The following is a 13,927-nucleotide window of genomic DNA, read 5'->3' as shown; positions in this document are numbered from 1 at the left end:
GGGACAGGAGTGAGACAAGAGTGATTTGAGTGAGACAAGTGAGATAAGAGTGGGACAGGAGTGAGACAAGAGTGGGACAGGAGTGAGACAAGAGTGAGGTGAGTGAGACAAGATTGAGACAAGAGTGATGTGAGTGAGACAAGTGAGACAAGAGTGGGACAGGAGTATGACAAGAGTGAGGTGAGTGAGACAAGATTGAGACAAGAGTGATGTGAGTGAGACAAGTGAGACAAGAGTGGGACAGGAGTATGAGAAGAGTGAGATGAGTGAGACAAGAGTGGGACAGGAGTATGACAAGAGTGAGGTGAGTGAGACAAGATTGAGACAAGAGTGAGATGAGTGAGACAAGAGTGAGATGAGTGAGACAAGAGTGAGATGAGTGATACAAGAGTGAGACAAGAGTGGGACAGGAGTATGACAAGAGTGATGTGAGTGAGACAAGAGTGGGACAGGAGTGAGACAAGAATGAGTTGAGTGAGACAAGATTGAGACAAGAGTGGTACGGGAGTGAGACAAGAGTGAGGTGAGTGAGAAAAGATTGAGACAAGAGTGAGATGAGTGAGACAAGAGTGAGACAAGAGTGGGACAGGAGTATGACAAGAGTGATGTGAGTGAGACAAGAGTGGGATAGGAGTGAGACAAGAATGAGGTGAGTGAGACAAGGTTGAGACCAGAGTAAGGTGAGTGAGACAAGATTAATGTGAGTGAGTTAATGCTATACGTCACATCGGCAATATTTCAGCCATATCGTGACGAGAGACAAGATTAAGACTAGTGAGATGTGTGAGACAAGATTGAGATGAGTGAGACAAGAGAGACCAAGAGTGAGATGAGTGAGACAAGAAAGACGAGAGTGAGATCAGTGAGACAAGAGAGACAAGAGTGGGACAAGGTTGAGTGAGTGAGTGAGTTGGGTTTAACGCCGCTTTTAACAGTATTCCAGTTATATCACGCCGTGTCAGCTTAATGTTGGAGGAAAGCCCGAAGCGATGCAGGTCTCAGACGTTTACCACTTCGATGAAACCCACGAGCACGGGTATGGTGCTGACAAACCTAGAAACATAATCGGGGCGAACCGGGATTTGAACCCACAATCATAGGTTTCTGGCATGCCCAAGGGACGCAACTCTGCACAGCGAAGGGACAAGGTTGAGACAAGAGTGAGATGAGTAAGACAAGAGAGACAAGAGCGGGACAAGGTTGAGACAAGAGTGGGACAAAAGTGAGACTAAAGAGAGACGAAAGTGCCAAAAGTGAGACAAAAGTGAGAGAAGTGAGATTGAGTCAGACAAGAGAGTGAGAACGGTCACTAAAGGAAATATTCAACTCATCAAATGCCTTTACAAGCCATGTCCTACGCCACTGACCTTCTTAACGTTCTCCAGTGCTGCTACCAGGTTCTTCATACAGCGGTGTATGAACTCCTCCTCCTTCTCCAACATGCTGTTGCCGAAGCTGATATAGTAGTTATTGAGGTACTGGATAGCCGTCATGCTCACCTCCTTGTTGGTGGCACGGAGGGCGATGCTCCACAGTTGGTCCATGCCGCACACCTGTGCAACACAGCATTAATATGAAGGCTAAGCATAACATCCAGATTGGCCAAGCAAGAAATGTCGCCTTAAACAATATTCTAATATCTCACCATAAGGGAGAAAAGGAAAGGGGCAGTCAGAACATTCAACATTCCAACTTTTCAGGCACAACAGCTGAGTGAATGAGAGAGTTGGGTTTAACACCCCTTGAAACAGCTGAGTGTCAGCTGATTGCTACAAGAAAGCCAAACATGTGAGGTGAGGTGAAATAGAGTTTAACGTCCAAGATTATTGCACTTGTAAAGCGATGTGTACCGATATGTGTCTGTGAGTGTGTGGCTGCTTGTACTAGTCCAGACTCATGCTGATTCATAAGGCTATCACAATGAGATACCATGCCGCAGTTAAACATGAATACCCTACTCAGACACAGTATACTGACTCCAAGCCGACCAGTCCTTGTTTTTGCCCCATAATGCTGAGTGCCAGACAGGATAACAACAAGTACCATCTTTTAACGTCTTTTGGTATGACCCATCCAGGGATCGAACACCAAAACTTCATCTCTCTGGGCAAATGCTCTCCCTTTAAACCATGGAGGCAGTTCCCAACATGTACCACTGTGGTGAAACCTACATGCACGGGTATGGTGCTTCCAGATCAAAGCCCATGATTAGGTCATACCTGGGATTTGAACCCAAGACAAGCATATCCCAGCATGGTTAAGGGAGGCAACTCTCAGATGCTCTGATCAGCTGAGACATGGCTTATGTGGTCATTAACATAATAAATTGTGCAATGTAAAAGGTTGACTGAAACTTCATTAAAGCACATAATGTTCAATATAAATTTCCAAACTATACCATACACATCCTAATCACCGAGGCTAGATTTCCAAACATTTACATAGTTGAGAATCTTGGTAAAAGAAATATTCATGGGAAGAATCAGAGGCCAACCAGAGCCAAACATACCTGATCTTCCGAGAGTGGATTGTTGAGAGAAGCATTGGCAACACGAGCCAGTTGGGACAGACTCTGGAACAGGTTCAGGCCGATCGCACTCATCGTCTCCGGTCTCAGCTGGGGCATCTAGCATACAAGAAAGACACGCAAGATAGTAAATGCCAAATATAAGACAGCTACGTGATAAATCACAAAGAACAATGAACAACTAAGCGTGGCTTATATCACGATGAAACACTGTTTTATCATGACATCGTTTCTGGAGATTCGAACATGCACTTGCAACTTGATGTCGTAAATTGGACTAGGTTATTTTTGAGAGGGAAGAGTCTAGTGAGTTGTTCCACATAGATGTAGCTGGGAAACATAGATAAAATCAAATGGCCGAACAACAGCTTCCAAAAGTATTGGGAGGGAAGGTACATATAATCGACGTGAAAATTGTGAACATATGCAGGAAAGACCAAATTTAACCCCCTGTTCATAAAATGGACTTGTCCAACATTGTCACAGTCGGATTCTATTCAGGGAGTCAACATAATTTAAATATGGTTAGATATTTTTATAGCATTTACTTTTTACACACATTTTTAAAATCTCATATAAGAAATAATCGACTCGTGGGTAACGACCATGAGTCATTTATTTCTTAAGTTCAATTACTAAAAGGATAACTCTCGTCATAACCAACATCTACATCTGTTTAAATCTAGCAAACTAAAAACTTGGCCCTACTTTTTCCAGAAAGATGTGTTTGAATGTCTCGAGTCCAAGTGCATGGTGGTCCTTGCTCTTGGCTTGTGTAAGGAACCACTTGAGACAGTCATCCGTACACTCTGGGTCGGCCGCCAAACACTCCCACAGTTCATCCACCTGCGTCTGGTTCAACCCTGAAGATACACAAGCAAATAGCCACCACTAACAAAACTACCACCAACAGGCCACTAACATCTTTCACATCCAACATAAATACACAGTTAATGAATCTTATGTCACAAATGTTATATTTGGTATAACACTTTCTTAGTAAAGTTCATATTCTAGTACCCTTTTCTCTCCCGAACAGGACCTAATCACCAGCACACAAAGTCAGCGATCTAACCCCCTCAGCTACCAAGGCTTCCACAAAAACGGAAGTCTGACAACTGGTAGTCTTGATCACATACTTTGTGCACCCGTCTGATAAGTGTAAATTGGTACGGCTCCCATTACCTGTGTGCTGGCAATTAGGTGCCTCACTAGTGTGGGTTTGAATCCCGAATGAGACTCAACCCCAAAAAGTAAAAGAATGTGTACTTTACAAAGGCATTATCCCAAATATAACATTTGTTACATTTGACCACTTTTTAAATAGCATAGTGTATTCATCATGATTCTTAGTCAATATAATTAACAATTATTGTCCATGCTTTTCTACTTCTGAGTTCTTATTAGATTTGATCTTGGTATATCTGAAATGGAGTCAAATTACTGTTCACAGTCGATCTTGCACAGATGTTTTACTGTTTAAAATATGTCACAGTGCTATACCAAGAGCCAGATCCAACAAGTCCAGAATTTATTTCTAACTAGTTGCTCATATGACATGCTATGATACTGCCGACTGTGTTAAACAACAAATCAACCAATCAGACCAGCAGCCTACATGTCGAGCCCTGTCGCTGTACTCCACAATGGAGGAACTTACTGAAACTGTCTGGAGAGCCCATGGAGGAGAACACACAGGTCAGAAAGTCGAGTCTCACGCCCGTCTCGTCCTTGTGGCTGTACCTGGAGGAGAAGAGAAACATTTTCACATAATACCCACAACATAAAACAGACATTCGCCCATAGGAGCTCCTTCTTAATAGCCCTTCAGGCCATTGTCAGCAATGTTTCACTACTTGATGACAACACCCAGGACACCTTATACTTGCATCATTCTAGCTCCTACATAGAGCATTGTCATACCACTTCTTTAAGTGGCATTTAGAAGTTGGTGTGATGAAGTAAGACAAGTTCTATGGATGAACAACTTCTTTATTACAATTAGTGCGACGTTTCAGTGTAGATCCTGACACCTTTATCAAGCAAGTGATTTCTGATTGTGACATCACTTGATTGATAAAGGTGATAGGATCTACACCGAAACGTCACACTAATTGTAATACAGAAGTTGTTCACCCATAGAAATCGTCTTCCTTCATTGTCATACCACTCGCTTTCCTAAATTTTCATGCGTTTCTTGAAAGTAATTGGGTAAGGGTGATATATTTTGCATATTTAATGTTGATACATAGCCTATATGAAGCTCTGTAGGTACAAAGTGGGCCATAACAAAATGGATCATAGATCCCTTGAGGGGCAGGCTTCACCTACTGCCGACAGCTAATGAAGTACTCTGTAGATGTGTGCATGTTTGTTCCTCGAACAGATTCACTTACAGAGAGTTGGACCTGTTCCTCCTGTTCTCGGTGTAGTGCACAAGATCCCGGAAATAATGTTTCATCATGCCCAGGTTGTTCTCTGACCACCTGTAAGGAAAGATCCAGAAGGTTTTATTACGCACCTCTAAATGTGGTTCCACATGTTGCCCCCCTGGCTATATGACCTTCCGTAAGGTTAAGATCTCTAACATTGATCTCACTGTGCTGACGTTTTTCTCTGGGTAAAACTTTACATTTTCTTTTCATTTTTGGTTTAACTTCGCATTCAAGATTATAGCGACATGCATGCATGTGTGTGTGGCTAGTTGTACAAGTTTTGACTCCCTGGATTTAAAGTGAGTGAGTGAGTATGGTTTTACGCCGCGTTTACAATATTCCAGCAACATCACGGCGGGGTACACAAGAAATGGGCTTCACACATTGTACCCATGTTGGAAATCGAACCCGGGTCTTCAGCGTGATGAGCGAACGCTTTCACCACTAGGCTACCCGACCTCCCCCTGGATTTAAAGTGCTAGCCATCTGAGATACCATGCCGCAGTTTGAAATGGATACCCCACTCAGACATCATAATATGACTGAGTATGCCAGTCCTTGTTTTATCCCTTCATGAAGACCGCCAGGCAGGGTTACAACAAGTACCATCCATTCACATCTTTTGGTATGACGCAGCCAGAAAATCCATCCCCCGTCCTTCTGGACTTTCATTTCATTATCGTAACTAAGAGAAGAAATCTGTTGCTGTGATGATCCCTGCATACTCACATAGTGACGGCATGAGTGTCCGCCCCACTTCTGTACTGCTGGAAGGAGTTGAAGATCTTGGGCAGGAGTCTCAGGGACACCACAACCGACCTGACACAACATGAGGACATAGTTAAAACACTCCACAACACGAGGCATGTCATTGTTTCTTGTTTAAAGCTGCACTCAGCAATATTCCAGCAACAAGACAGCTGTCTGTAAATGCCTGTATATTGAATCTGGACTTGACAATCCAGTGATAGACATGAGCATCAATAAACACAATTGGGATTAGATGACATGCATCAACCAACTCAGTGAGCCTGACCACCCGTTAGTCGCCTCTTACAACAAGCAAAGTGGCCTCTTACAGCAAGCATGGGTTGCTCAAGACCTATTCTAACCCGGATCTTCACGGGTATGAGGACCCTCAATTTACATGAAGACGTAACATGAGATTCAGAGATCACTGAATACATAAGTCATCATCTTACCAAGCGTAATGTGGTAGAAAAAAAAAATTCTTAAGAGGTTCTTGTCCAAAGTGTGTGTGTGTGTGTGTGTTTGTTGCTTAACATCACACTCCAATATTCCAACTATATGACAGCACCCTATAAATAATCAAGTCTTGATACTGGGAGTAACAATCCACATCGTCGGGGTTCGATGACCGCCATCAACCAAGTCACCAAAACTGACCACAGTCCCAGTCCCATTTGGACGCCTCTTGGTTGCTAGAGACCAATTCTAATCGAATCCACACAGGTGTTTTGTTGTGTTTTGACCATACCATTTCAGAGAGCACATGATACCAAAAACTGCCAACCCTGAATAAGAGCAGTCCGGTATAAGCTTCTGATACAACACGAATACAAAAGGCCAGAGAGATACAGTTATCATGGTGCAACATTTCGAAATGCGGCGTACCTGTGCGAGGCCAGGTTATCTATGCAGGCCTCTATAAACTTAGTCTTGATCCTCTTGTCAGTGGAGAAACACACCAGGTTGTGCAGGGCCTTCTCTGCCCCCAGCAGTAGGCCGTCAGGCAGCAGGTGCTGCAGGAAATAGAACATGGATCATAACAACTGTGGGATAAATCAAATAAAAAATATGTAAATCAAATACCGTCAAAACAGTTTATCTGAAGCACACACTACATACTCATATGTATTACCATTTTATACATATACTGAAACACTATGACACACATAACCAACTTTAACTCAAAATAAGAAAAGATGTGTTTTTGTGCTCAAGTCCATCTCCAAACAGCAAATGAGATTTGAATTGATACAAAGGTGAGGTGAGGTGAAATGGGGTTTAACGTGGGGTTTAACGTCGTGTCCAAGATTATTGCACTTATATAGCGATGTGCATGCATGTGTGTGTTTGTGTGGCTGCTTGTACTAGTTCGGACTGATACCGACTTATACTGCTAGCACACTGAGATACCATGCCACAGTTTAACATGGATACCCCTCTCAGACACAGTATACCGACTACGAGCAGACCAGTCCTTGTTTTAGCCCCTTAATACCGAGCGCCAGACAGGGTAACAACAAGAACCATCTTTTAACATCTTTTGGTATGATGCGGCCGGGGATCGAACCCTGGACCTTCGGCTCTCCAGGCAGACGCTCTACCACTAGACCACGGAGGGGGTCGAACTGATACAAAGACATTGTTGTGCTTTATTATCTTATGCCTAAATACCCAGAACAACTTTATTTCATTTTCTTTGGCTATTATGCCAAATAGAGCAAATAACAGGACATGTGTTTTCAAAGAGTCTCAGTAAAATATCAAGATCAGTATAAATGCTTCTGACTGAAATATGCATATACTTGTCCGAAAGATAACTCTGTAAATGGGTAAGACTCATGGACCAGTGGGACTTACTGCCACATCTTCCTGTACAATATCCCACAGTAGTGTGGTTCCCTTCTTGCAAACATCATCAATGGTGAACTCCGGGCAGCTCTGCAGGCCGGCCTCTCGCTGGGTGGGTCGGTGGTGGATCACAGCTGAAGGACAAGATACAGGGTGTGAGTGTTTGTCTGAGGGAAACCAGGGCTTTGTAGGATGAACAACTAACTATTCATACCGCCAGAGAATGATGACAGCCATACAGGCAGGTGTCACACTGCAATCATGGAACATGCGGAAGGTGGTACATGTATAGACTCACATGGTGGAAGGGGGTACAGATATAGACTCACATGGTGGAAGGTGGTACAGGTATAGACTCACATGGTGTGAGGTGGTACAGATATAGACTCACATGGTGGAAGGTGGTACAGGTATAGACTCACATGGTGGAAGGTGGTACAGGTATTGACTCACATGGCTGGAGGTGGTACAGATATAGACTCACATGGTGGAAGGTGGTACAGATATAGACTCACATGGTGGAAGGTGGTACAGATATAGACTCACATGGTGGGAGGTGGTACATAAATAGACTCACATGGTGGAAGGTGTTATAGATATAGACTCACATGGTGGGAGGTGGTACAGGTACACTCACATGGTGGAAGGTGGTACAGATATAGACACATGGTGGAAGGTGGTACAGATATAGACTCACATGGTGGAAGGTGGTACAGGTACACTCACATGGTGGAAGGTGGTACAGACATAGACTCACATGGTGGAAGGTGGTACAGGTACACTCACATGGTGGAAGGTGGTACAGATATAGACTCACATGATGGAAAGTGGTACAGGTACACTCACATGGTGGAAGGTGGTACAGACATAGACTCACATGGTGGGAGGTGGTACAGATATAGACTCACATGGTGGAAGGTGGTACATGTATAGACTCACATGGTGGAAGGTGGTACAGATATAGACTCACATGGTGGGAGGTGGTACAGGTACACTCACATGGTGGAAGGTGGTACAGATATAGACTCACATGGTGGAAGGTGGTACAGATATAGACTCACATAGTGGAAGGTGGTACAGATATAGACTCACATGGTGGGAGGTGGTACAGATATAGACTCACATGGTGGAAGGTGGTACAGGTACACTCACATGGTGGAAGGTGGTACAGACATAGACTCACATGGTGGGAGGTGGTACAGATATAGACTCACATGATGGAAGGTGGTACAGATATAGACTCACATGGTGGAAGGTGGTACAGATATAGACTCACATGGTGGGAGGTGGTACAGATATAGACTCACATGATGGAAGGTGGTACAGATATAGACTCACATGGTGGAAGGTGGTACAGGTACACTCACATGGTGGAAGGTGGTACAGACATAGACTCACATAGTGGAAGGTGGTACAGATATAGACTCACATGGTGGGAGGTGGTACAGATATAGACTCACATAGTGGAAGGTGGTACAGATATAGACTCACATAGTGGAAGGTGGTACAGATATAGACTCACATGGTGGGAGGTGGTACAGATATAGACTCACATGGTGGAAGGTGGTACAGGTACACTCACATGGTGGAAGGTGGTACAGACATAGACTCACATGGTGGGAGGTGGTACAGATATAGACTCACATGATGGAAGGTGGTACAGATATAGACTCACATGGTGGAAGGTGGTACAGATATAGACTCACATGGTGGGAGGTGGTACAGATATAGACTCACATGATGGAAGGTGGTACAGATATAGACTCACATGGTGGAAGGTGGTACAGGTACACTCACATGGTGGAAGGTGGTACAGACATAGACTCACATGGTGGAAGGTGGTACAGATATAGACTCACATGGTGGGAGGTGGTACAGATATAGACTCACATGGTGGAAGGTGGTACAGGTACACTCACATGGTGGAAAGTGGTACAGATATAGACTCACATGGTGGAAGGTGGTACAGATATAGACTCACATGGTGGAAGGTGGTACAGATATAGACTCACATGGTGGAAGGTGGTACAGATATAGACACATGGTGGAAGGTGGTACAGATATAGACTCACATGGTGGGAGGTGGTACAGATATAGACTCACATTGTGGGAGGTGGTACAGATATAGACACATGGTGGAAGGTGGTACAGATATAGACTCACAAGGTGGAAGGTGGTACATGGATGCCATGTTGGTCAGGTGCTGCATCTGACTGGCGTTGAAGTGGGCGTGGGCGTTGATCTGGGCCAGCTCCTCCTCACTCAGCCCCTCCTCCCCATCAAAGTCGGCCATATTTTTGTCTGACTTGGCACTCATGTGGGAACTGTGACAACTGCCATCATCGGGACTCAGTATATCCTCAGTGAACTCCCTGGAAGGAAACAATCAGGACATTTTAACACTCCATGTGGGGAATGGATGTCGCTCGTTTGAAACAAGGACCATAAAGCTCAGGGAAGCTGCTTTCTGATTGGCTAACGTCTACTTGTTAGTCATTTCATTGGTCGGTCAAATTTGGGAAAGGTCATTCTGACATGACCCTAAATGGCATGTCCTCAGATCATTGTTTAGCAGTAGCCATCACTAAGATCTGATTTTAATGAGACTAACTTGACAAAGTTTAAGAGACATCTATAAGCCTACCCCTGTAATGCCCTTTGTCTCTGTGCAGCTCTCATCTTCTGTATGATGGAGGTACAGTCAAACACTTCCGTGTCCTGTCCCTTCCCTGACATCCCCTGCTGCAGATGGGGATCAGCCGCGCTGGAAGACCCCCCTTCCTGAAACACCAGTAACTACATTGGAGGCACAGTACTTGGTCTAACTTTCAGCCTTTTAAACAGAAAACAGATGCAGTCGAAAACATTTCATTTGGGAATAAGCTTCCAAAATTTTCAAAACAAAACCTTTCACAATTTTTTTTTTTTTTTTAAATGCAGCCAAAGAGAGAAAATTGATCATAATTGAAGGCTGATTTGTGGAATGAACTGATCTGTCCAATAATGAGTGTTAAAATCCCAACCAAAACCAATTGCCAGGTATTGTTACCTGTGCTGCAATGTCTGCTAACTTGACCTTGTCTGGAATATCTCCACTGGCATGTTGATCCTTTCCAGCATCGTCATGAGCGTCTTGCATGACGTCCTGCATGACCTCGCTGACCTTCTGGATGTTGGCATGATCATGGTGACACAGCTTCCCCTGCCGCCGCAGCATCATGTGTGCCGCCTGCTGCAGCAGCTGGTGTTGGCGGTGTTCAGCAAGTTGCTTCTTCTGCTTCTGAATTTCCTGTTGAGCCTGAAACAGTTTCATCTTACGGAACACTTTGGTCTCCTCTTCAATGTCATCAAAGTCTGAGCTGTCTTCACTCTCACGAGGACAGAGCTGTTTCAACCGCACAAGCTTCGCCTGCTTCAACAACTCTTCGTCTGAGTTTAAGTAGTCAGACTCCTCCTCATCGTGACTATGACCACAACATTCATCAACTTCTGAACTCTCCCCTTCCGACTCTTCAACCTTCTCCATCTTTCTGCCCAGTTTCTTCATCCCCTTAATGCCCTTGACTTTTCGATGCCCTATGAATCCCTTCCCACCTTCCTTCACTTCCCCAGTATCATCACTGGACTCTGTACATTCCACATCACTCTCACTCGCCTCCCCGGCATGACGAGCCATCTTCTTCTGTCTCATCTTCATCTTGCGAAGCTGCTCGGCCTGAGCCTCTCCCTCTAATCCACTTTCCTCGCTCTCATTGCTGAAGTCCGATCCTACCCCAAGACTACTCTCGGACTCATCTACAACCTTGTGGTGATGGTGGTGCTGGCAACAGTGGTCCCGGACAGCCCCTCTTAGACCCTCTTCAGCACCCAAGTGGCCTCGCTTCACCTGCAGCAGATAAACACATTTCAAGTAACTTTTCAACAAAAAAACTTGAGAGAAAGTGATAGACACTCTAAATCTGCGTCTGATGACATGGGCCACCAGTGTTCCAGAAAGCTAACAATCTACATTAAAAGCCTCACTTTCAGGTTTGTCTTTCTTTTAATCGCAGCTTTATGAGAACTATACAGAAGATGCATGTTTATGAACAAATTATTTTAACCCTATCAATGTTAGGTTGCCTTTATTTGTTATTTATTGAATTAAAAAACAAAGCTAAAAACGGTAATAATGAAGGTGCCGTCAGCTACTGACCCTATGCAGGTGCTCCCCCTCCTCCGACTCCTGGATGCTCTCGCTGCTGCTGATGTTGTGTTTGCTTGGCTTCCCCAGGCCAGCTGCAACACAAAACGACACTCAACAAATTGCAGTTTTCATTGTCACCTCACTGATGAGATTTCCATACACACAGCACCTATAGCTCCACACAGATCCTAACATGACAGATCATAAAGGTTTTATGCAACTACTGCAATGTTGTAACCATATTATAGCTTCAGACACCATGAATGGGACTGTTGCATTTACATTGATAACTGTCTTCAACCAAATAGGCTGAATACCCTTCCTATGTTATCACCTGTTCAGTTGGTTGGTTGGTTTGTTGTTTAACGCCACACTCAGCAAAATTCCAGCTATATGACGGCGGTCTGTAAATAATCAAGTCAGGACCAGACAATCCAGTGATTGACATCATGAGCATCGATCCAAGCAATTGGGATCGATGACATGCATCAACCAAGTAAGCGAGCCTGACCACCCCATCCCGACATCCTCTTACGACAAGCATAGTCGCCTTTTACGGCAAGCATAGGTTGCTGAAGACCTATTCTACCCCGGATCTTCACGGATCCCACCTGTTCAGAATGACTGGGAAGTAGGAATGTGAGGAAGAATATGAAATAGTCTGCGACTGTGAAATGGTTTCTATCAGAAGCACATATTACTACAGTAATGTCTGTTCTTGTTTGACACCTCACACAGCAATATTCCAGCTATATGACAACAGTTTGAAGATAATCCAGTGATTGACATCATGAGCATCGATCCACGCAATTGGTATACAATGACATGCATCAGCTCAGGCAGCAAGTCGATCTCGTTAGTCACCTCCTTCGACAAGCATGGCCAATGAATTCTAACCTAGATCTTCACAGGGGCTCCTGTAATACATGACAAAGACATGCACTGCTGCAGTCTCTAATCAATGAGTGAATGACCATCTTCTGCCACAGTCAGCTATGTTACATCTTCATCACTTTGACTTGTAACACATCAGTGGGCGGACAAACAGTGATTCACACTCTCAGCATCAGGGTATGAGGACACACCACATCTTGATGACCAAATTCCATATTAGGCTAAAAAACATAAGTCTTGGTTCTCAGGCAGCGCTTGCATCATCATAAAGTTCACCGCACGTTTCGTTTTTATTTTCATTTTATAAAAAACAACAAAAAATCCTTAAATATTCAAAGTCCAATGGTAGTCAAATACTGTATTCAAGTATTTTACTCATCAAGGAATGCATTTATGTAGGGAGGCCCTTTCCCAGGTTGATTGTACACAATTGTTTATTGGTTACATACTAGCTTGAACAACAACAAAAAAAGACACCGCCCACTCGCACTATATTTTCAAAAACCATTGCCTGAGAACCAATTCTTTTATCTTTTTAAGCCTTAGTAAGATACTGCAACAGGTATTAAATAGGGGATCTATTCAGCCCCAGTGTCCCCACATGGATAATGATAAAAACCATTGTGTTATGTTCTCACCGATCTCCATCTCTTCTTCGTCCTGCCTGATGGCTGTGTAGGATGTCTGGAGGTGTGGTTGTAGATGTTGCTGCACCATTGCACCGTGGTGTTGTGCAGTCGCACACTGGTTCCAGATGTACTTGATCAATGCTGATGCCAGGTAAAGAGTCTGCAGGAGAGAAGGATGCAGTTGTCATTCAAAGAATTTGTACTTCTTGAGCAGTGTTCGAAATAAGGCATGAATTTTAAAGTTGAAATCCCCAAGATTCAAATACAATAGCAGCAAACCTCAAAACCCACAATCACAATTATGTTGCTGACAAAACAAGAATGATTAGGGACAAATCTAGCTTTGCAGATCTGGGAGGCAGAAAATATCACAAAAACATTATCAATTACAACTATCAATGCATTCTGCCAATGTTATAATTAACCTCAACTTACAGATTCCGTGAGCACCGTTGGTTCAAGTGCTGACACCAGTTTCAGCAGATGTTGTACAGGAGGCAGATCCAGGTTTTTGATTAAAGAGATGAGGATGTCATAAACCTGTTTACTGCAATGCTTCAGCTACAACAAGTACACACGCATTAGATAAATGAACAGAGGCTGGTGCCAATTTATGGGCTTGGGTGTAGTCTTGTCCCTGAGACATTTACATTTCAAA

The 13,927-nt window shown here is 43.9% G+C and overlaps 1 protein-coding gene across 1 annotated transcript in view; it reads right to left on the bottom strand.

The window, feature by feature from the left end:
* The window catches only part of LOC139443275 (ubiquitin carboxyl-terminal hydrolase 34-like), a 90,509-nt gene that overhangs the window by 62,977 nt on the left and 13,605 nt on the right, over positions 1–13,927 (bottom strand). The window contains exons 11-24 of the mRNA XM_071224249.1: positions 13,705–13,830; positions 13,279–13,429; positions 11,756–11,838; positions 10,610–11,446; positions 10,205–10,341; positions 9,724–9,932; positions 7,570–7,694; positions 6,598–6,725; positions 5,692–5,781; positions 4,924–5,013; positions 4,188–4,270; positions 3,236–3,390; positions 2,510–2,626; positions 1,368–1,553 (exon numbers count right to left, since the gene is read on the bottom strand). Of these exons, the coding sequence (XP_071080350.1) occupies positions 1,368–1,553; positions 2,510–2,626; positions 3,236–3,390; positions 4,188–4,270; positions 4,924–5,013; positions 5,692–5,781; positions 6,598–6,725; positions 7,570–7,694; positions 9,724–9,932; positions 10,205–10,341; positions 10,610–11,446; positions 11,756–11,838; positions 13,279–13,429; positions 13,705–13,830 (2,517 nt within the window). The remainder of the gene's footprint in view (positions 1–1,367; positions 1,554–2,509; positions 2,627–3,235; positions 3,391–4,187; positions 4,271–4,923; positions 5,014–5,691; positions 5,782–6,597; positions 6,726–7,569; positions 7,695–9,723; positions 9,933–10,204; positions 10,342–10,609; positions 11,447–11,755; positions 11,839–13,278; positions 13,430–13,704; positions 13,831–13,927) is intronic.

Source organism: Haliotis cracherodii, unplaced genomic scaffold (genome assembly GCF_022045235.1).
Source record: "Haliotis cracherodii isolate W230 unplaced genomic scaffold, xgHalCrac1.p SCAF_5, whole genome shotgun sequence".
NCBI classification, from domain to species: domain Eukaryota; kingdom Metazoa; phylum Mollusca; class Gastropoda; order Lepetellida; family Haliotidae; genus Haliotis; species Haliotis cracherodii.
Note: the sequence above shows the minus strand (reverse complement) of the source record. Positions and strands in the feature narration are given on the sequence as shown.